This window comes from Hydra vulgaris, chromosome 02, assembly GCF_038396675.1.
Source record: "Hydra vulgaris chromosome 02, alternate assembly HydraT2T_AEP".
Lineage (NCBI taxonomy): Eukaryota > Metazoa > Cnidaria > Hydrozoa > Anthoathecata > Hydridae > Hydra > Hydra vulgaris.
Genome location: NC_088921.1, coordinates 32869384 through 32892500, shown reverse-complemented (window position 1 = coordinate 32892500; position 23117 = coordinate 32869384). Strand labels below are relative to the sequence as shown.

At 29.3% G+C, this 23117-nt stretch overlaps 2 protein-coding genes across 4 annotated transcripts in view; both read right to left on the bottom strand.

Annotated features, from left to right (window-relative positions):
• Positions 1-21901, bottom strand: part of LOC100199054 (NADPH-dependent diflavin oxidoreductase 1) — a 67320-nt gene extending 45419 nt beyond the window's left edge. Inside the window, exons 1-4 of one of the 3 annotated variants that reach the window (XM_065790645.1) lie at positions 21883-21901; positions 19591-19668; positions 2850-2947; positions 1132-1230 (exon numbers count right to left, since the gene is read on the bottom strand). In XM_065790645.1, coding sequence (XP_065646717.1) covers positions 1132-1230; positions 2850-2947; positions 19591-19596 — 203 coding nt within the window. In that variant the 5' untranslated portion in view covers positions 19597-19668; positions 21883-21901. Of the gene's footprint in view, positions 1-1131; positions 1231-2849; positions 2948-19590; positions 19669-21564; positions 21848-21882 lie in introns of those variants that run through there. The other 2 variants (XM_065790643.1, XM_065790644.1) reach the window with 2 other exon arrangements.
• On the bottom strand, positions 4338-7507 carry LOC136076770 (uncharacterized). The gene is made up of 3 exons (XM_065790217.1): positions 4911-7507; positions 4666-4802; positions 4338-4484 (listed from the first exon to the last, which is right to left on the bottom strand). Exons 1-3 carry the CDS (start codon positions 5125-5127, stop codon positions 4338-4340), a joined length of 501 nt encoding a protein of 166 aa, XP_065646289.1. The 5' UTR covers positions 5128-7507.
• Positions 21902-23117: the final 1216 nt, after the last annotated feature.

The window sequence follows — 23117 nt, the reverse complement described above, 5'->3', positions numbered from 1 at the left end:
GAGAGCCACCGGTTTCTTAAAATAGCCTTTGTTAATTACTTTTAATAAATGAGTTCAATAGCTTTACAATTTTTTCGTTACAAAACTCTAAAAAACATAACTCTAAATTATAAAAAATCCATCATAATAATTGCTCAGTAATGTAGGTGAAGTAACATAAATTAAATGTATTGTATCAAGACAACAAGTTCATCTTCCTTAGCCGGTCAGCTCAGGAAAAACTATGAATTTTTATATTTTTGTAAATGTTGTAGAATTGACAACATCTTGTGAAAACTTTCAATATGAACAGCGTTATAGATTTTTTACTGTTTGCAGAAATCTGACCTAAAAATCATAACAGTTTTTTTACTTTATTTTCTGCCTAATGTAAGTTAAGTGGCTTTTTTGGTAATAAATTTGCCCTCTTTTTGCTGAACTCAAAACTTTTTAGCATATTTATTCTTTATTCTTCAGTCTTCTTTATTCTTTAGACTAACAGCTCTCATACACATTTATTTATTATTTTATATTTGTATTTTTAATATTGTAACAAAATGCTTATTTAAAATGTAATAAAAAAATAAAAATAAAAATAAAAAATGGATAAAAATGTGGTTTACAGTTTAAATAAGCAAATATTTGATAAAGTTGTGCATGTAATGTATGCTAAAAATGAAAATGCCCATATATATGTGTGTGTATATTACATTTTCTTACATCTCATTACATTCTCTACCTCTATAAATTTCTTATCATCATTCGATGAAATTCTATTGTCATAACTGGGCTCGTTATACTAATAAGAGCCCACTTTAATCAAGGTACAAAATGGCATTTTAAACCTTATCTGATCTAACTGCCAAGCTTGAGCCTCTGTCCTATTGTTGTATATTGTTAATTCATTAATATTATTGATATTGTTAATATCATTTTTTTTTCTACAAATGCTACCATGTTTGTTACTGAAGCTATCATCACTTGCTTCATCAACCAAAACTTATTTTTGTGAGTTTTATCATTCAGCAAGGTACTCAAGCTACCATCACTTGTTTCATCAACCAAAAGTTATTCTTGTGAGATTTATTATTCAGCAAAGTATTTTCAAGCCAATGGTAATAAATTATAGTACATTGTATATATAGTACTTACCCTAATTTATGTTGGTCATCAGCAAGTCCAAGAGGTGTCAAGGATAATGCACCAAGTTGCAACAACCTTCTATAAAGTTTTTTCCCAATAAAATTAAATCTAAAAAATAAAAAGTAAAAATTTTTTAAATTGAGACATATATATATATATATATATATATATATATATATATATATATATATATATATATATATTTATATGACATATTTATAAATATAAACATTGACATAAGTGATTTATTTGAAAATTTAATGTAATATATAGTTGTTATAGTTTGTTTTAGGAGCTAAATTAGAATTTGCTCCCTAACCTCTGTTCCAGACTCCTAGCCTCTATACAATTTCTGCAGTATGTTTTTTCTACACTTTTTAAAACAGTAGTATCAAACTGTAGGTTTTTATGAATTTTAGTTACAGTAAAACAGTTAATGTCTAAACTGTAGTTTTTTATGAATTTTAGTCACAGTAAATTAAAACTTCATAAATAATATACAATAACAAACTCAAACATGTTTTGGTAAAGCTGGTGTTTTATGGGCACCCAAAAAAAGTGCACAAAAAATTATACACTCCTTTTTTTTTAAATAAAATAATATAAATAATGTTTAAAATGCAAAACTTAATAAAAACTGTTTTTTCTTTGTTGTAAACTATTTTTTTCAAAAAATTAAAACATTTAAACTTAAAAAAGTTCATTTAAAATTATCCATTTCAAAACAGTAATATTACAAAGTAGAGTGAGGCAATATTGATACGTCTTTAGAAAATATTTTTTTTTAGCTGTGACAAACTAAATTTGGTATGCAATATTTCTATGTGTTTACCAATGATATTGCTACCATAAATTGATGAAAAACCTAATTAGTTACCTATATTATTGATGGATAATTTAATTTTGTTGGGGTTCAACTGTCAATGTTACCCCCTATATGGGGTAATGTTGACAGTAGTATGTTTTATGCTGTAAATGTGAAAGTTAGATCATGAGGGCTGACATTACCATTGCAATTTTGACAAACAAAATAAAGAAAACATTTTTAATATATATTAGCACAATCTACCCTTTGGTTTTAAAAATCAGCAGTAGGCCTATATCATAAAGTGGTGTAACATTGATACATCTTTAGTAAATATATTTTTTATCTTGTGACAAATTTTTTTTCATTTTCATCATTTTCTCCTGAAGCTGCTACCTCTCTACATGCCGATACTTAAACCACTTTAATCTTCTCTAACAAATAACTAGCAAATATATTTATATCCATATATTTCCATATTATGTATGCATAAATGTGCCTCCTACTTAATCACCTGGATCTAAACAGGTATGGAAGCTTTTATTCCTTATTGTCAGTTTTAAATCAAATCTGATTCTACTTCATATTTTTTTACCTTGTGCATGAAAGCAATTAAATGTCATTAGCACTGTGAAAGTCATACTAAAAATACAACAATGTATACATTTCAGACCAAAAAATTTTAAATCCTTTCTCAGATTTAAGCGAAACTTTATTAGATGAACACTGACAGTACAATTTAAAAATAAAATCCCCATATACTTCAATAAGAAATCCCATAATACTCTGGGATTATCACTAATATATTATTGTAAGTAAAACATTACAAAAAATTATAATTAATCAAAAGTAAAACTAAAGTTATATAAAAACACAACATAAAAAAAAACTGTGATACAAAACACTATGTACACTTCCTTACTTTAAGTATGATGAATCACCAAGTCCTAAAACAGCTATGTATAAACCGTTTAAAGAATCTTCTGGTAGATTCTTTCGAAGCAAAAACATCCAGAATTTCTATTTTTAAAAATAACAAAACACTTTTGATTTGATTTTTAAAAAAATTGGTGTGAAAAACATATTTTTAAAAAATTAGTAAAAAAAGAACCAAAAGAAATTATAACGTGTAATCAGAATATATTACTTTTATAAACTTACATTAAATATATTTGCAAATAATTTATTAAATTTTGTAAAATTAATATTAAAGTGAATATTAGGTTGAATCAAATTTGTTTTTTTATTAATGGGTTTTATTCAGAAATAAATTTATATTATTAAGTCAACAGTAAAAATATATAAACATTTATTTATTAAAGTATTTTCTGGTTATTGTGTTAATTAATCTGCTTAATCTGTTTTACTGATCAGAGTGTTAGACAAAATCAAATTTATTCCTGCATTTATCTGCCATTTTAAACTATTGTTTATACTTCTTTATCTTACATTCATTTTACAAGTTTTAATACACAATTATTTTATTTTATTTTAACCAAGCAGATCAGCCATGTGTTTAAGAGCCATTTTCTGATAAAATCAGGCAAAAGTACTGTCGGCTCAAAAGTGATATCCTTTAATCGCGCTCAATTTTATATTTAGTAATGCCAATAGGGTGAAAAAGAAGCCTGTAAATTTTTTTTTTTTAATATTTCTAGTTCCTGAGTTATGGTCGGTCAAACTTTTGCCCTTTTAATACTTGGAAAGTCACTTTTGGGGTTTTATGATTTTTAAACTAAGATTAAAAGCAATGAGACCACTGCACCCTAAGTTTCTTTTCATATTATGGAAGTATAGGTAGAACTTTAAAAAAAAAATCAAAAAACCTGAGGACAACCCTTCCTTTGTCTAAAAATCATAAGCTGAAATCACACATTTTTGAATTTGGGGCCTACTTTAAATGCATTTATCTTGGAGCGTAAAAAGTGCCCGCGACTTATCTTACACTTTTTTGAAAGAGTATCTCATTGTTATTTGAATGGTTTAAAGAAACTGAGAGGATATTGTTTACAAAAAAACTTATGAGTCATCAAAGTGTCAAAAAATGTTTTAATTAGCGTTCAAATATCAGCCATTATGGGAAATGGGAAAGGTCCCAAGATTGAAGATACAGATTTTATATTACTTCATATTACAATTTTTTTATTGCAAAAAAAAAACTTAGGGGGTAATATTTCATTTTTAAAATAACTCCACCTCAAAAAGTTAAATTTTTTATATATTAAAAAAAAAACCCGAATGTAGCAGCAGAATTAATCAATATATTATATGATGTCCTTATCTTATTATGTCATTTTTTGCGTCATAAATCAGTTTTACATATCCTATATCTTTGATTTTAATGCATCGTTGCTTGAAATGCCTTTTGGGCTTTTTCAAATTGACCATCCATTAACTTATAGTCTCCAGACTATTTTAACGGTAAAGGTGGTAGAATTTCACAAATGATTTCACTGTCTTTGTACTTTATAACATCAGGAAAAGCTAGCCATTTAAAAAGTTTCTTGATTGCAGAAGCATACTTCATACAGCTCATCATGTAACCATCACTGAGAACCTAATATGATTAATGATTTTTCTAATTTGAAAAATAGTTTGAAAAATCTGATTCTTATTTGACAAAAATAAAACTTCGTTTAAATTTAGTGACACATTCAAATGATCAAATAATGTTTAAAAAAAATGTTTTTATTTAAATGAAAAACACTTATTTTAAACATTGAATAAAAATGAAGTACCTCATTTATAATCCCAGGATACCTATTGCCCATATAAATAACAACAATCCAATCGTTTTCATGCCATGCACCAGATAAATCAATGGCAATGCTTATAAATTCCTTTTCAAATTCTTTATTTGCTATTTCTTCTTGATCTACAAAAAGAAAAATATAAATATTTATACAAGCACTTGTACAAATATTTATAATTACAAAATAATATTAAAATATATATTAATGAGAGTAGATATAAAAATTATTACCTTGATCTGCTGTCTCTTCTTCTTCTTCGTTATCCGCATTAGTACTACCAACATCTATTGGTTCATTTAATCTGTTGTCTTTTTTCAGCCTGCTCCAACGTGAAAATAGTGATCTTATTTGCTGAGTTGTTACGTATTCTGAAACTTGAAGCTCTTTTCTTATCAAAAGGTGCACCTGCTCCGGGCTAAACTTTTTTCCAGATACTTCACCTTCCATAAAGAGTTTATATAATATATCTTTTTGTCTCAGATACTTCACCTTCCATAAAGAGTTTATATAATATATCTTTTTGTCTCATACTATACCGGTAGGTACTGCGTGTAGGTAAAGCCCAACCTTTAACATATTTGCTAATGTCAGAACATTCTTCTTCAAATACCTCCTGTTGTGAGTTTGGTTTATAACTATATAAGTTTCCATTCCTGATTTTAAAGTGCTGATATTGTGTCTTCCCGATATCATGTGTTCTTCTAGTTCGTCTGATGTATGGAATGATCCATTACAAATTGGCTCAGAGCAAAAGTGAAACAAATTTAGTGATCTATCTTTGCGAAACTTATCCTTCATATTGCTTTTAAAAACTCTTGTTTTCTTGTCACCAACACCAACAGCACAATTTTTCAGCCCATGTCCGTAATGTAAAGCAGTATAAATGTCCTCGGCACACATCAAATTGTTACCAGCATCAACAAAGCTACGAATCAATGACTTTGCTCCGGCAGCTTCTCAGTCGCACTGATCCTTGCCATGACAAGGTTCGTTATAATTGTAGCGCTTAAGCTGTATTTGGTTATTTTTGCTCAACATAAAAAGAGCTTCCATTATAAAGTTGCCATGGTACGATAAAGCATTGTCAGATTTTGCAAAGAGTTTATTAACACCTGAATTGTCATGTTCAAACTTCGGAAGAACTAATTGGGCAGTTGATAGTGTTTCCGATAATTGTCATGCTCAAACTTCGGAAGAACTAATTGGGCAATTGATAGTGTTTCCTTGCTCACACCTATAAAGAGCTGTAAAATACACCTTATTATGTAAAATGTTGTTTTTCTTAGTGAAGAAAATGTCTACATGCAGTGACATCCTCTTTTTTCCAAAATATTCTTTTTGACCTTCTCTGAATTTGGATGGTAGAACTTTTTGGCAATAGTCTTTCAACCAAAATCCAGTTTCTTCATCAAGACTTTCAAAAGCAAAAACTTTGGCTTTTTTCTGTTGACAATCACGCATTAAATGTTTTTTATAATCAATGATATCTTTTTCAGCAATTTCAATATCATAAATAGTATCCTCGTCGGCTGAATTATTTGATGCTAATCTTTTTATCTCAACTAAGGATTTGTTTAAATTTTCACACTCATAACAAATCTCATCATTAGGTGCTATTGAAATCTATTGCAATTGCTTGTCGGTTAAATCACTCAAAGCAAATATTGGGCAGTGGGAGATAGAATTAGGGTAGGTCGCAATGCAGTTAAACTGGAAATTAGTTTTGTAATATCGTTTGCTGCGTTCAAATAAATTACACAGCTCTCTATTCTGGTACTTTAAAGATAAATCTTGCAACATAGAGAAACCATTCATAGCTGCAGCAGTAATATCATTCAGTCCCGCTAAAATTTTCGTTAAGATGGTTTAACAACATGAAGTATTCGCCACAAACTGCTTCTCACAAACTTCATTATAAAATGCAATTGTACGACTCATTTTAGCTGTCAAAACTGCACGAGATATTTTATATACATCGTTTGAGTCAAATTTAATTTTTGTGACTCCATATGCAACATCTTGAAGAATGTTGCTGTTAAATATGAAATCGAGAAAATGTTCGGCTTTTTTTCAGTCTAGTCGATTTTGCGTAATTTCCTTTCGACAGGAATAGTTATACCTAAGTTAGCATTCTTCATTTTTCGTGCCTGGTCTATCTTGTATTTGAAGCACCCAAAAACTTTCATAAGTAACTTTTTAGTAAATTTTTTATGTTCAATTAAACACAGAACAATATGTTTACCCATAGAGTCACTTTCTTCATAAATTTTAACAAATTTTTTTAGATCATCAAGTACTGCATCGTTGTCTGAAGTTTCCAAAGATCTATTTAAAACAATTGAGATAAAGTCTTCACTCTGATCTGAGGCAACAGCTTCAGCGAACCTCTTTGCAAGCTGTACCTTGGCTCTTTCAAATTTTCTTCGTAAATTATTTTTGGTTCCATTGCTGAGATCGGCTATCATTTTATTCTTTATCTGAAACTGAAAAGGGCGAGTGGAGTGCTTCTGATAGGTTGTTACCAGTAGATCTAGCACCTTCAACCTTTTCTCCAGATAATAAAATTTCTTTAGGCTCAAAATCAAAATCAGTTGTGTCCTCAACTAACTCTTCGTTAGTGGCAGTACTTGTTTTAGTTTGAATAAGAATGCGCTCTGACTTAAGGTGATTGTGACAAAATACGAACCTACAGGAACATTTTTTTTGTAATGTTTTGAAACATTTGTTGACATATTTATTGAAACACTTTTAACTGCTGGTGATTTTTTACCAACACTTAGTTCATGCATTGGATGACAGCATCTTCTTGGAGGAACCCAGCCAATACCTTAAATTTTAACAAAAATCAAAATTTGAAATATTTTTTTTAAAGGTAATTAAATTTAGTAATTAAATTTTGTTATAGTTGAAATACGGTTGCAAACAAATTCTTACCAAAGTTAAATCTATGGTAAGGACATATATAGTCGTTATCAGAAAGTGAAATGCACCCTCAGTTTTCTATAAGAGACTTTTCTGTCCATTCTGTCTCTTGGTGCGCCTTTAAGACGAGGATTAGCATAAAATGCTCATTCTCTGTTCTGAATAATTCAGAAGTAAATGTTCAATAAAAATCAAGTTAAAAATGTTTACTGGAAAAAAAAATTTTCAAGTCCACAATGGTATAAATGAAAAACAAAACAAAACAGATTTAGCATCATTTTGACGTAAAGTTATTTCAACAATGTAATATTACCCCCTAAGTTTTTTTTTTGCAATAAAAAAATTGTAATATGAAGTAATATAAAATCTGTATCTTCAATCTTGGGACCTTTCCCATTTCCCATAATGGCTGATATTTGAACGCTAATTAAAACATTTTTTGACACTTTGATGACTCATAAGTTTTTTTGTAAACAATATCCTCTTTCTTTAAACCATTCAAATAACAATGAGATACTCTTTCAAAAAAGTGTAAGATAAGTCGCGGGCACTTTTTACGCTCCAAGATAAATGCATTTAAAGTAGGCCCCAAATTCAAAAATGTGTGATTTCAGCTTATGATTTTTGGACAAAGGAAGGGTTGTCCTCAGGTTTTTTGATTTTTTTTTTAAAGTTCTACCTATACTTCCATAATATGAAAAGAAACTTAGGGTGCAGTGGTCTCATTGCTTTTAATCTTAGTTTAAAAATCATAAAACCCCAAAAGTGACTTTCCAAGTATTAAAAGGGCAAAAGTTTGACCGACCATAACTCAGAAACTAGAAATATTAAAAAAAAAAAAATTTACAGGCATCTTTTTAATATTACAAATAACGCAATTGGTAAAATTGAGAATGATTGAAAGATATCACTTTTGAGCATTGCCTGGTTTTCTCAGAAAATTGCTCTTAAAACAGATCAAAAACAATTAACACCACCAACATTATATTTGTTCAAACACGTTGTCAGCTCAATTTTAAATGAATTTAGAGATCCAAAACTAATGTTAAAAAACATTTTCAAATAATACTTTTTCCATGCACAAATAACTTGACACAAGTAGACTATATGCAAGCCTTCCCGATCCACGCTTAAAGTAATTATTTTAGACAAGTTGACCAAGTTTTTATATAGAAAGCGTTTTAAGAGTTCGCGGCAAAATAAAGCTACAAGAAACTAGAGAAAAAACCAGCAATACTCGAAGATAAGAACCGAGGTCTATTCGAAATAGAAAATCTAAATAAAATAAGCTAAAAAAAATTTATTAATAAAAAAAAAAAGAAAATTGTTGTCAAAAAAGTAATATACCTAAACATCTACTGTTTTTATTTTCTTATTTTTAGAATGTTTGATACTTTCCACTACCAAAATAGTCAAGGAAAAAAGTAGATAAAAATATAACGAAATTTTTTTTGCAATATTTTTCAGTCAGCATATAAAGCAAATACTTTATAAATTGCGCTAGAAACACAAAGAACTTTTAAACTTGTTTTTTAAATGTCTTTGCTAAACTTTACTGTTTTTATTAATGCACAGGAAAGCAAGAAAACTAATTGCTATTTATTCATTTTTTTACATGAAAAACTAAGTTTTTCATGTAAAAAAATGAAACAATACTGCAAAATTTTGTGGACTTGTGCATTGTTAATTTACTGAACTTGCTTAACTAAACTTTTAGGAGCCTATTTAAAACTTTTATTTAAGTTTTTAAATACATTTTTTTAAAAAGAGCGTCATGTTCATTATCTCTAGTAATTTGTATTAACATTGGAAATTGGGCAATATAAAAGAAACCATTTCATAAATGCATCAAATGTGGTATATACATTTATTAAAGAAACTATTTTATTCTTTTATTTAACTTATTTTTCTTAGTAAATAAGTTTAGTTTTTTGCCGCAAATTATTGAAACACTTAATAAGTTAATAGATGCAAACTGAGGTGGTCAGTTAGTCTCAAAAAATTACTTTAAATGTGGACGAACAAAGAAGCCTTCAAAATATGGCATATACAAGCCTTCCCGGGAAGCATGTGCTTCCTGGGAAGGCTTGTATATGCCATAATTTTAATAGATTTATATTTGTATATTTTTAATGTAAAACATTTTCTTACTGATCTATTTAAATATTAACAATTTTTTTTTTTTTTTTTTTTTTTTTTTGTAATTCACCTCCCAAGGCCAAGAAGGCCACTACAGATGAGGAAGCTACTTGTGGTTATAACCCTCTCCCAACTCTATAACTCCGAAACACGAAGCTTGACGAACCTCTTGCTTATGAAGCGAATGTTCTACCACTACACCACTACCGCAATTGGTTTATCAAATCTAGTTATAAGCAGTACACAAAGTTTACTGTACTAAACAAAACTGCAATATTTTGCCAAACTTTTTTAAGCAAAGTTCTAAATATCAAACAAAAAAACTTATTATTACTTATATATAAAAATTGGTCTTAACATTTTTGATGGCAGGGGGGGACACAACAGTAAAATAGAAAGTTTTCTTGTCTTCTTGAAACTTGTGCAAAAAAGTCAGACAAAATATTATCTGTGTACAATCGTAAAATGCACACAGCGCAACTTTTAATAAGACCCTGAACTGATAGTTTTTTCAGGTTGTAACTTATAATTTATAACTTTATGGTTTGTAAAGAATTTTATTTTTCTTATACATTTGTTCTTAATTAATTTTATGTTTTTTTGGTTGTTACTTTTAAATCAAAAACTTCAATTTCTGAAGCAGTTTTTTTTTGTTTTTTTAACTTTTTTATTTTAATTCAGTTTCAGACTGCAAGAAACCACTGTTAAGTTGGGAGTTACTAGAAAACAAATAATACAGTTAACAAAGAGCAAAAAATTGGTTGACAGAAGACTTGAAAAGTTGTATGAGTCAGAAAAACATGAAGATAGGAGAGAATTCCAAAGGATTAAAGTGCGGTGAAAAAAACAAAAAAGTTTTTAGAACGTGCAAAGACAGGTACAGAAAAAATAAACAAGTTTGCTGAAAGACAAGTTAAACAAGAATGAGTTTTGGTTGATGGAACTAGAGATCCTTTAGTATTTGTAGAAAAGATAAAAAGACACAACTTTAAGACAAAAAGCTGATAAAGCAGTTTTAACTTTGTATACTTTGTACTTATGGATCTTGTCAAAAAAAAAAAAAGAACATCATTAGAAGAAGCAGCCCAATTATGAAAACAGTACTCCATATAGAGACGACTAAAAAATTTTTAAACTTAGTGAATGGAATCAGGAGAAAGAAAATGGCAAGCACAATAAAGAGAAGCAACCTTAACAGATGAAAACTTTGCAACCAATTGAATATGTTGTTTCTATAATAAGTCAGTAGTGAATGATAACCCAAGAAGACGCAAAGAAGAGGACTCAGTGAAAGCAGGCCTTCCCAGGAGGCGCGTACAGTTGCATGCCTTGAATGACCATGCATGTAATTTTTTTTTGTTGATAACTTGGCCATGATTTTTTGCATATATTAAAAATGGCATACTTTTAAAATGCTCTAAAAAAACCAAACTAATTTATCATATTATTTTATTATTCTTATTAATAATTTATTATTATAATTATTAATGAGAAAATAAAAACATAAAAATAATATATATATTTTTTTAATTAATTTTTTTTTTTATTATTACAATTTATTCTGGTGTAATACAGTTGTACATAAAATATAGGAACACATAAACTTGATAACCATTTAACAATACAATAGAAATCAGTGGTAGATGAAGTGGGAGGGGGTTTAGCTCCAGGCCGCGTTATATTTGGACCCCGAAATATTTAAAAGGACATTTTTTTTATTGAAGTCGTCTTTACGCTGTGGCACACAAAAAAGGCATCTAAAATAAAGATAGCCTCTGTTCCTGAAAAAGCTTAATCTGCCACTAATGGAAATATAATCAGACACTTGACGATTACTACAATTTTTTATTTGCAAATACTATAGACGTTTTTTTTTATCATAGCATGCCTCTCAAATAATAAGCTGATCCGGCGTATATGTCATTTGATTTTATTAGAAATTTAATGACATGTGTCAAGAACCACAAGCAATTTTTTAAAAATACGCATGTGATTCTTTCTAGATTATTATCCAAATTATTTTATATGTTTTGTTTTCTTATTTTTAGAGTGTTTGTTTTTTACAGCAACGATATTTAATACAAGTCAAGGAATGAAACAGAAAATGTGTCTGAAAACTTATTTAATCTATTTTATCAACTTGTTTCTCCGCGTGGCAGCTTTGTTTGTAAAAGTTTGTGTTTCGGAGTTATAGAGTTGAGAGAGTATTATAACCACAAGTAGCCTTCTCATCTGTAGTGGCCTTAATGGCCTTGGGGAGGTGAATTGACAAAAAAAAAATGTTAGTGTTACATTATAAATAGTTATTATTATAACGAAAAAATTTAAAGTAATTTAAAGTACTGCTATATTCTGTTATAGATGTGAAAACTTCATTTTCTTAAAAGACGAGAACCGACTTTGGATTAATGGTACCAAAATGTTATTGCATTCTTTGCATAATTTTAATACTTTTCCAACATCCGCATGTGTTGGGTGTATCATAACTTTAAGCTTGATGTCAAGATATTGCTTGTTTTTCCATTTCGTCTTTTTGTATTCTGCCATTAGGTAACCTAATTCAAGTGTAACAACGCCATCTTGTTCTTTTATTATAAGTTTTGCATGGAGCTACAAACTGCTTCATCTGCTCCCTCTAATGTAAGTGCAGTCAAACGACTTATTGCCAGAACAACGTTGGGATAGATTTTGTGTGCCAACAAAATATTTCTTTCGAAAAAAAGCAACTAAGGACCCATTGCATCAAGCAAACCAAGGTAAGCACTAATTTTGTAAAGAAAAGCGTAGTTTGTAAATATTTTAAGTAGCCCTTGTATTTTAGCTCTAGTTTTAATTTGATAACCATGTTTGCTTGCAAAAGCGTTATTTATTTTTTAAACATCTATGCTTCCAAAAAGGCTGCAAGCAACCACTATTAGAGTTGGAAGACACTGAAAGAGAAAAGACAAAGTTTATAGAGCAAGAAAATGATTGACAGATGACTTTAAAGATTGCAAATTATATGAATCAGGAAAGCAAGATGAAGGAAGCTAATTGCAAAAAGCTGATGTTCGTAAAAAAAACCAGACAAATAAGAGTTTTCAGAGCACTCAGGAACAGTCACAGAAAAAGGATAAGACTTAATTGAATGACAAGTAACACAAGAATGAATTTTAGTAGATGGCAAAAAAGACGCTAGCTCTTTAGAGCAGTGCCAATTATAGTATTTGTAGAAAAGAGGAAGAGAAGCAACATTACAATGATGTGATAATATTTGGAGTTTGGCTGCAAGAGCAGGTGCAACTATGTTTAAAATTATGGTAACAGTATTCCATACAATGACGGATTTGAGATTTATAGAGATAAAGGATAGGACCCGGAGTAAGAAAGTGTCAAGCATGATAAAGAGTAACAACCTTAACAGATGCTAATTTTGCAATAGATTTAAAATATTGTTTTGAAGAAAGAGCGAAAGTAAAAGTTAATCCTAGAAGATAAAGGGTAGATGGCTCATAAAGTACATTACCGTTCATAAATATAGGAAGATCTAAACTATTGCAATAGCGATTGGCAAAAAAAAATTGAGCTTTATCTGAATTATAGTTCACCAGCCACTGTAAGCACCATGCTGTAGCAGAAGTGAGATCCTTCTCAAGCTCAGATGCTCCCTCCAAGCAATCAGAGAGTGTTGGCTTCTTATCAAAGCAAGAATAAATGGTAGTATAATTAGCAAACAATGCCACCTAAGATGTGAGATATTCTGGGGGGGTCATTAATGTAAATTAAAAAGAGTATAGGGCCAAGGATAGAACATTTAGGAACTCCTGAAGTTACAGGATATGAAGAAGAGTGCGCTCCATTGAGGCAACTTTTATACTACGATTGGAAAGGAAGGATTCAATAGTCTTAAAGATGTTACTTGATACACCGTAAGAAGAAAGCTTACGGAGGAGACCAGGATGCCAAACTTTATCAGAAGCGTTAGAAATGTTAAGAACAATAGCCTTATCCTCATAATCTCTACCAAATGCACGATATAACCTATCAGTTATTACTGTTAGCAAAAAAGCTGTAGAACATGAAGATCGAAATCCATATTGATCTTCAAAAAGTAAGTTATTAGATTCAAGATGAGAGATTAAATGTTTGTTAATTAAAGATTCTAAAACCTTGGTTATGATAGGAAGAGGACTAATGGGACAATAGTTAAACGAGTCAGATCGCTCTCCAGAATTTTTGAAAATAGGGATAACAAATGCTGCTTTCCAACATGCTGAAAAACAAGACTCTGATAAGCACTTGTTAAATAATTTTGAAAGTATTGACAATAGCTGTGGAGAACACTTCTGCAAGACTATAACAGGTATGTTGTTCGGACCACAAGCTGTAGAAGAGTCTAAGCAGGAAATCACTTTAGATACAGAAGCTGGAGTATTAGAAGTCTTAAGCAATGGATCAATTTGTTTGTTGACAATATCAGGTAGAACGCAACAAGTGCAATCAAAAGATGATATTGATGAAAAGTTCTTCGCTATTAATTCAGCTTTGTCTTTAGGTTGAGGTGACAATATCTGAACCATACAAGAGGTGGAATAACAGATTACCCCTTATTATTGATACTGTTAAAGATTAAAAAGTAAAAAGTCATTAGAGCCTAATTTTTGAGATGAAATATAAGATTTTATGACCTGAGAATAGGTTTTGTCTAACGCCAAAGCCTGCTTTGGCAGGCTTTGGCGTTAAAGTTGACTATTTGTTTTCTGGAGAAGAGTGAGCCTTGACTTGGTCAAGAGGGAATAAAAGAAATTGTCGAAAAGGAATAAAAGAATCCATCCAGTGTGATGAGCATTAAAGTCACCAACAACAATTATATTGGCTAAAGGATAAAGAGAGAGGGCTTGGTCAATTTGATCAGAAATAACATTGAAAAGAGTGCAGTATTAAGATAAAGGAGAGCGATATAGAACAAAAAGAAAGACAATAGAGTGAAGAGATGCTAAACGAAAGCATATAAAAGAATAGTCTGTAGATTCAAACTTGGTTTCTCAAGAAATTGGTGAATTCTTACGGATGTAAATGCCCAGGTCAAGCATATAACTATTGGAGTCTTTACGATTTAAAGGAAGGTAACCATCAAGACTACGATCACAAGATGAGACAGCTCAAATTAGTCTCACAAAGAGCAAGTAGGTCTGGTGAACTTTGCAAGAGATAAGAATCAACAGAAGAAAAGTTACTTCGAAGACCATGAATATTAATAAATGATAGATCTAGAGAACTTGGTGATGACAATGGTTGTTTGTGCTTTATAGTTTTTGATACTTTATTCATTTTTAAATTTGTTAAAGAACTTGACTCAAAGCATAGATAGTACTAAGTACACTATCTAATAAACCTAGCAATTGCCTAATTACTATTAATAAACCTTGAGCATTAAAAAAGGGCTCCAAATGTGGCCTCAACAAGGTGCACCTAAAGTATGAACAAGGACACCATCCATGCGCAACATGGCACTGTTACTAATCTGATATTTTACAACTGTTGATGGAATCAGCCTCTCTGTGAGCTACCACAGACTTCGGGAAACTTAACTACCAGCCGGCCTCAGAACCATAAACTGAGTTTTAGAGCTGTACTCTCATTAGGAGATAATAGAATGAGTTGCCTAGTCATAAAAACAGAGACACAAGCAAAACCCATGCATTGAGTCAAGAAGATCCAGCATTCAACATCCTAAACTGGAAACAATGTATTATGAATACATCTGTACCAGCCTAATAGATAAGGAAGGGGGTGCAAAGCTGGACAACAGATAGAATCTATTTGCCCCTTAAGTATATATTTAATATATATATATATATATATATATATATATATATATATATATATATATATATATATATACATATATATATATATATATATACTATATATATAATATCTATATAATCTATATATAATCTATAATATACTATATATATAATATCTATATTTAGCATTTATATATAATATCTATATTTAGCATTTAAAGATTTCTTGACACACCCAAATAATTCACCATGATTTATATTCTCACGATTAGAACATAGCTTGCACCGTATTTTCACGACTGTATCAACACTGTTAACAGTTATGACATCATAACTAAGGAAATCATATTTCCATGATAAAACAGTTTGTGATAGCTTTCATTATCATTTCTTATCATTCATTGCAAAAAAGTACTTAGAAAAATTTGTGGTATTTTAATTATAATTACGGAATAAGTTTAATGTAAGAACAAATCATTTGTTTTAAAAAGGTATCGAATGCCAGTGTGAAATTGATTCCTTAATGTTGTCTAACTTCCAATGCAATACGGAAGAGATAATTAATAGAATGATTGGTTTTTAGGAATTAGCATAAAAGGAATGACTTCTAAAAATGCGTAATGATATTGATGTCAAATTGGAAAAACTTGTGCATCTTATAGATGATGAAATAATAGCTTGGTGTAATCAATTTTTAAAGTTTCAGATAACTGCAGTTGTATTGAAATACTGCAACTATGCATTAGTAAATGATAAAATTACTCATAAATACCATTTATTACTTTAATAACTTGTAACATTTACATTAATATATTTTCAAAATAGATTTAAAAAGTTTTTGGACACATTTTCTGTTTCATTCCTTGACTTGTATCAAAACACCCTAAAAATAACAAACAAACACCCTAAAAATAAGAAAACAAAACATAAAATAATTTGTAATCTAGAAAGAATCACAGGCGCATTTTTACAAAATCGCTTGTGGTTCTTGACACATGTCATTAAATTTCTAATATTATCAAATGCTATTTACGACAGACCAGCTTATTATTTGAAGGGGTTGCTATGATAAAGAAAAAACGTCTAATGTATTTTCAATTAAAAAATAATAATTACTAAGTGTCTGATTATATTTCCATAAGTGGCAGATTAAGCTTTTTCGGGAACAGAGGCTATTTTATTTTAGAGGCCATTTTTTGTGTGCCACAGCATAAAGACAACTTCAAAAAAAAATGTCCTTTTGAATATTTTGAGGGCCCAAAAATTAAGCGGCCCAGGGCTATAACCATCTCACATTTTATCCACAACTGATTCCTATTGTACTGTTAAATGGTTATCGAGTTTATGTATTCCTATATTTTATGTACAATGGCATTAAACCAGAATATATTGTAATAAGAACAAAAAAAATTAAAAAATATATATATTATTTTTATGTTTTTATTTTCCTATTAATAATTATTAATTATTAAAAATTAATAATTATTAATTAATCTCATTATAAATTATTAATAAGAATAATAAGATGTGACAAATTGGTTTAGTTTTTTTTAGCGGGTTTTAAAAATGCGTCATTTTAAATATGTGCAAAATAATCATGGCCAAATTTTTAACAAAAAAAAATATATGCGTGGTCATTCAAGGCATGCAACCGCACGTGTCTCTTGAGAAGACCTGGAAAGAGTTGCCATTCATTAATATAGAAATTTGGCAGTGTTGCTATAGTTGTTTACAGTAAATAACTGAGTTTTGTTGGAGTTAAAATTGACAAGACACTGCAAGCCCCGATCTGCTATCGAAGTAGATAAGATTAAAAATCGTTTCTCTGTTCTAAGCAATCGAAAAGAGAAGACTTTTTGGCAAGACAGGAGTATAAAGTTGAGTGGCCAGGAAATAGAGCCAGTAGTCCTCCTCAAAGGCTAACACTCTTCTTTATTTCCAGAAGTTACTGGAAATAAAGAAGAATGTTAGCCTCTGAAGAGGACTTTAATAAAGCGGTTAAAAAGAAATAATTTGATAATCTCAAAACCTTCCCAGATACTTCCACCATACGAAACAAGTTTATGGAGAAGATTAGCATCACAAACTTTACAGTCACAGCAGTTAGCAAGTCAGCTATAGAAATAGAAACTAGAAAATTGTAATGATTGTTTATTTACATTTATTGTCAGACAGTAAGTTATTTGACTCAAGATGGGAAGTTGGTAATTTGTTAATCAAAGACTCAAAGACCATGCTAATAACAGAAAGAAGAGTGATCGTACAATAGTTGGAGGGGTCAGAATGCTCTCTAGAGTTTTTAAAAATTGGAACCACAGATGCCGTTTTCCAGCAGGCAGGAAAACAAGATTCAGTCAAGCACTTATTGAACAGTTTGGTGAAAATTGAGAGAAAAGAGAGTTCTGGAAAACACTTTTGTAAGACTATGACAGGAATGTTGTCTTGACCAAAAACTGTAGAAGAGTTTAATTGAGAAATAACTTTAGTATCGGGGGTTGGAGTGATTTGAATGTCTAACAATAGGTTAACCTGCTTAACTGGAATGGAAGGAAGAGTATAGCCATAAGATTTAAGAGTCAAATAAAAAGAAAAGTTCTTTGCAAATAGTTCTGCCTTGTCTATAAGGGAGGTAAAAAATACCAGCCCCATAAATTAGAGAATGAATGTTAGACTTTCCTTTGTTAATAATACTGTTGAAGATTTTCCTAAAGTCTCTAAAGCCTAACTTCTGAGATTAAACATGGGATTTAGTAAACTGGAAACAATGCAGCTTAGCATCACATCTTTTTACATTGATTTCTTACAATAATTGATAATTGTTCTCAAAAGAGTTAATCTTTTGAAAACGATGAAAAAAATGATTACGACTAGATATAGCAGCTACACAGAAAGTGAAAATCATGGAGTGGAATAGCTCTTGACTTGGAAGATGGAATAAAAGCTTCCATTCTGAGAGAAAAAAGACATCAGCCCCAGGAATCCCATAAAGAAAATTAGTGCTATGATAGGGTGAGTCTAAAAAAGAAGTACAAGATTTATAGAGATCAATGCATGGTCTAAACAACCTAAAGAAGAACAAGGACAAACTAAACAGAACCTAGGGTCAGAGATAAGACACAAATCAAGGAGTGAAAGTAAGTGATTAGGGTTGTCTGGAAAATGAGTCACAAAGTAATCTGAGTATGAGATTGAAAAATACAGAAGTTATGGATTTTAGTGCCAGCAGGGTCAGTGGTGTTTGAGCTAAGGAATTAAGTGTAATAAACATTGAAGCCACCAATCAAAACAATATTGACAGAAGGATAAAGAGAAAGGGCTTAGTCAATTTAATCAGAAAGTAAATCTAAGAGATAGAGAACAAAGAGAACGAGTGATAGAGTAAGCAGGTGCTAAACGGAAGCACATAAAAAAATGGCCCGAGGATTCAAACCTAATTTTTCTACCAATAGAAGAATTAATGCACAAGTATAGGCCAAAGCCAAGCATGTGACCATTAGAGTTTTTGCGAATCAAAGGATAGTAGCCATCAATTCTGAGACCTGAAGAAAGAATAGCCAAATTTAAATTAATCTCACAAAGACCAAGCAAGTCTGGTGAATTTTGCAAGAGGTAAGATTCAACTAACGGAACAATTTAAAGATGACAAATATTTGTGAAAAATATATTGAAAAAGTTTGATGGTGATGGTTTTTCATGTTTAATATTTTTGGTTACTTTGGGTATGGTAACAATGTAATCTTAGGCAGGAAACAATGTAACACAGGTTTACATCAGCACCAGCTTAAGAGGTGAAGAATGGGCACAAGACTGGTCAACAGAATCACTTTAATTAACTCTAAAGAGATAACAGATATGACAAAAATTCACAAAGCTGGGTTATACTATGTTTATTTATACAATACATACCGGTAATTTTTACAAAAAATAATAAAACAATATTTATATTAAAAAACTAAAAAATAAAGTTTAAAAAAATCAAAATCAAAACAAAAAATATAAATTACACTTCTGACAGGAAAAAAAGATTATATAATAACAAATAATTCTAACAAATAACTACCTTCATATTGTCTGGTGGGTCACCTTGACCAGTTGTAGATACAACAAAGACAACAATTTTTTCTTCGATCAATTTGCTCTAAAGTAAATTGAAATAAAATACAATATACATATATATATATATATATATATATATATATATATATATATATATATATATATATATATATATATATATATATATATATATATACATATATAATGCTCCAACCCTAAAAAATCTCAAAAATAATAACAATAAAAACAGTAATAACAATATTAAAAATAACAACAATATTTTAAAAAATAGAAGTACTAGAAATGAACTTTGAAGGATCAATAAATAATGGATTGATTAAGACAATGGCAACATTATAATTATTATACTATTTGATAAATTTAATATATTAACAGCCTAATATAATAAAGTTTTTCAAGATTAAACTCAAGCAATATTTAATAGTATTTTTAAACAGTTAATTGAAAAGATTAATTATAAACTCATTTGTCAATTCAATTTTAAAGTCTAGGGAAAAAAATAACTAGTTCAGTTTTATTAGGAGTGAAAGATTATTTTGGATAAAACCACTGAAAAATATTGTAAGATCATGATCAATATATAAGATAAATTTTTAAGTGATTCATTGATTTGTAGCAAGTTAGTATTATAAGCAAAATGGTGAGCAGTTACAAACTTAAAAGAAGTATTCTAATAATAATAATAATTCACTAATGAAAAGAAAAAAAGGAGTGCATTTAAAACTAAACCTTGCGGAATTCTAAAAACACACTAAATCTATTTTAAATGTTCATAATGAGCATTTTAAACAGATTTTGTGTCCTTAATGGAAAGAAACTGTGTTTTATTGTGTATAAAATAAACCATTTTAATAACATGTTCAAATTGCAAAGAGGCTTCAAGATGTGATAAGTATGTTTAAGAAAAAATATAGTTAAGCTATTACGCCCACAAATTTTCTCACTTTTGATTAATTGATAAGACTGTATACCTTATCTTCACTCATAGGAAAACTCTGTTAAAAGACATAAAAGAAATCATAAACATTAAAACATCATCCAATAATGCACTTAATTGACTGAATCTGAATAAAAATCACAGACCACATCACTTATTCTATCTTATTTAGCAATCTTTATATGTTTATATATATATATATATATATATATATATATATATATATATATATATATATATATATATATATATATATATATATAAACATAAATATATACATATATATATATATATATATATATATATATATATATATATATATATATATATATATATATATATATATATATATATATATATATATTCCGGATTTTTATTTTTCTGCTAACAAGAGTGCTTTAAAACTTTAAGTCTAACAAGCCTGCTTTGGCATTGGCAATAAATGCTTGACTCAGTACCTTGAAAAAAGAAAAAGTTGAACACCAAGGTCTTTTTTCAAACTTGTTTATTTAAGCTAAATTTTTTTACTCTGTTTGAGTCATTTTTATTAATAAAAAGTGTGCTTTCATCAATAAAAAAATTTTAATGCTCTTAGGCTTTAACATTTTGAGGTTTAAGACCCAATAAACAATGTTTTCGATGTCAATTTGCAGACAAAGTTTACTTTCATGAGTGTTAACAACACTTTGGTACTGAAAGTTTGAAAATACTAGAATACACACACACACACACACACACACACACACACACACACACACACACACACACACACACACACACACACACACACACACACACACACATACGCACATACACACGGATTATTTGTTAATGACTGATGAACTAGAAGTCAGTGAAGTAATAATAAGACTTTAATTAGAAACTAAGTGTGTAATACTAATTCAACTGTATTAATTTGTTTCAATGCGTCAATCTCTAATATTTTTTTTTTTTTTTTTTTTTGCAATTTTATGTTTAACTTTATAAATGGTATTTAATACATTTATTCCCCATCCTTACCAAAAAAGAAACCTACAATGGGGTAGTCATCCAGAGCTAAAACTGGAGCACGAATATGTCTTTTTGATATTTCTCTGCCTATTCGTTCTGCAATATCCTCAGCAGTACCTGTTTGAGATCCGTACAAAATTGGAATAGTTTCATCTGACAACTTACTTGTCATTTTAGAATTCACTTGTTTGCTTTTAAAACGAAATGTTTAAAATATATAATTTTAAAAAATTTAATAATTTGCATGTGCTAAACACGCTGTTCGAGTGAATTCGGAGCGCGTTTAAAAAAACAAGTTAACAAAAATAAGTAGTATATAAATAGTACCGGTGCACAGTGGGCCAGTAGGTGGACAAAATGGGAAAAATTTTAGTTGTCTAATCTTGAAAACCTATTTAATTTTAGTATCTACATATATTAGGAGAAATCTATTGATAATTTATTTATATTAAATCCCTTAGTTACCAGGACTCTAAGCATTTGAATATTGAGATAAAATAAAAAAATAAAAAAATTATAAATAAGTAATTAACGGTGACATCAACGTTGTGTTATATTTCAATTACATCTACGTTTTTGAAACAAAAAATTAGTACATGTTATTCTAGAGTATTTAGAGATAAGAAAAACCAATGTGTGAAATGAAATTGTCATAGCATGTTATCTCAGTTATACTTTGAAAATCACAGATTAAAAAAAAAAATTTCTTAAGAAACTTATTTTTTGCCGCACAATAACTAATAATTACCACAATTTGCCATGTGTTGTCTTATATCTATTTGAGCTATATGATGCTTCAATCGAGTTTTAATTGATTGCTCGTCCCCTTAAATCCCCGTTCAGATTTTATGTATGTTTTAACTTGGTTGCTATGGTACTAAATTTTGCATAGCAACAACTCATTTTTACATTAACGTTGTTTTAACAGTATTTTACTTGCGCTAAATACACAATATTGGGGGTATGTATTAAAATGAGATTCAGAATTCTTATGAGGTTAACTTTTTTTGGTTACTATGGATACCTTACTTTGCATAACATAGCAACAACATATTTTCGGTAGTTGTTAGTAATTTAATTACTAACACTGACAGTAATTTAATTACTTTTAATTTTAATTACTAACACTTGTAGTAACTTAATTACTAACAAGTATTAGTAGTCCAGGCGGCATATATATTATAACATTTTACTTTTAAATACAAAATACTTGTTACAATAATTATTTAGATATGGTTTTGTTAAACTTAGACATTCATAATTTTCTCCAAAAAAACAATCTTAGTATTTCAAAACAAAATATTACTGAAGATATATTAAAATTTATTCAGCCAAAATTTGCTGATTTTAAATACGTTGATTTTAGACATGCTGTTCAACGATTTGTTTACTTGTATAAAAAAAAGTGGAAATCTGCAAACTATACTGTGAAAAATTTTGAAAAGAAGTTTGTGAACTGGCTTAATGAATATTTAATTGTCAGAAAAAAAGACAATGAACCAACTGCAAGTAGACGTGGTCGAAAACCAGTTGCATTTGATAATAGTTCTAATAAAACTAAA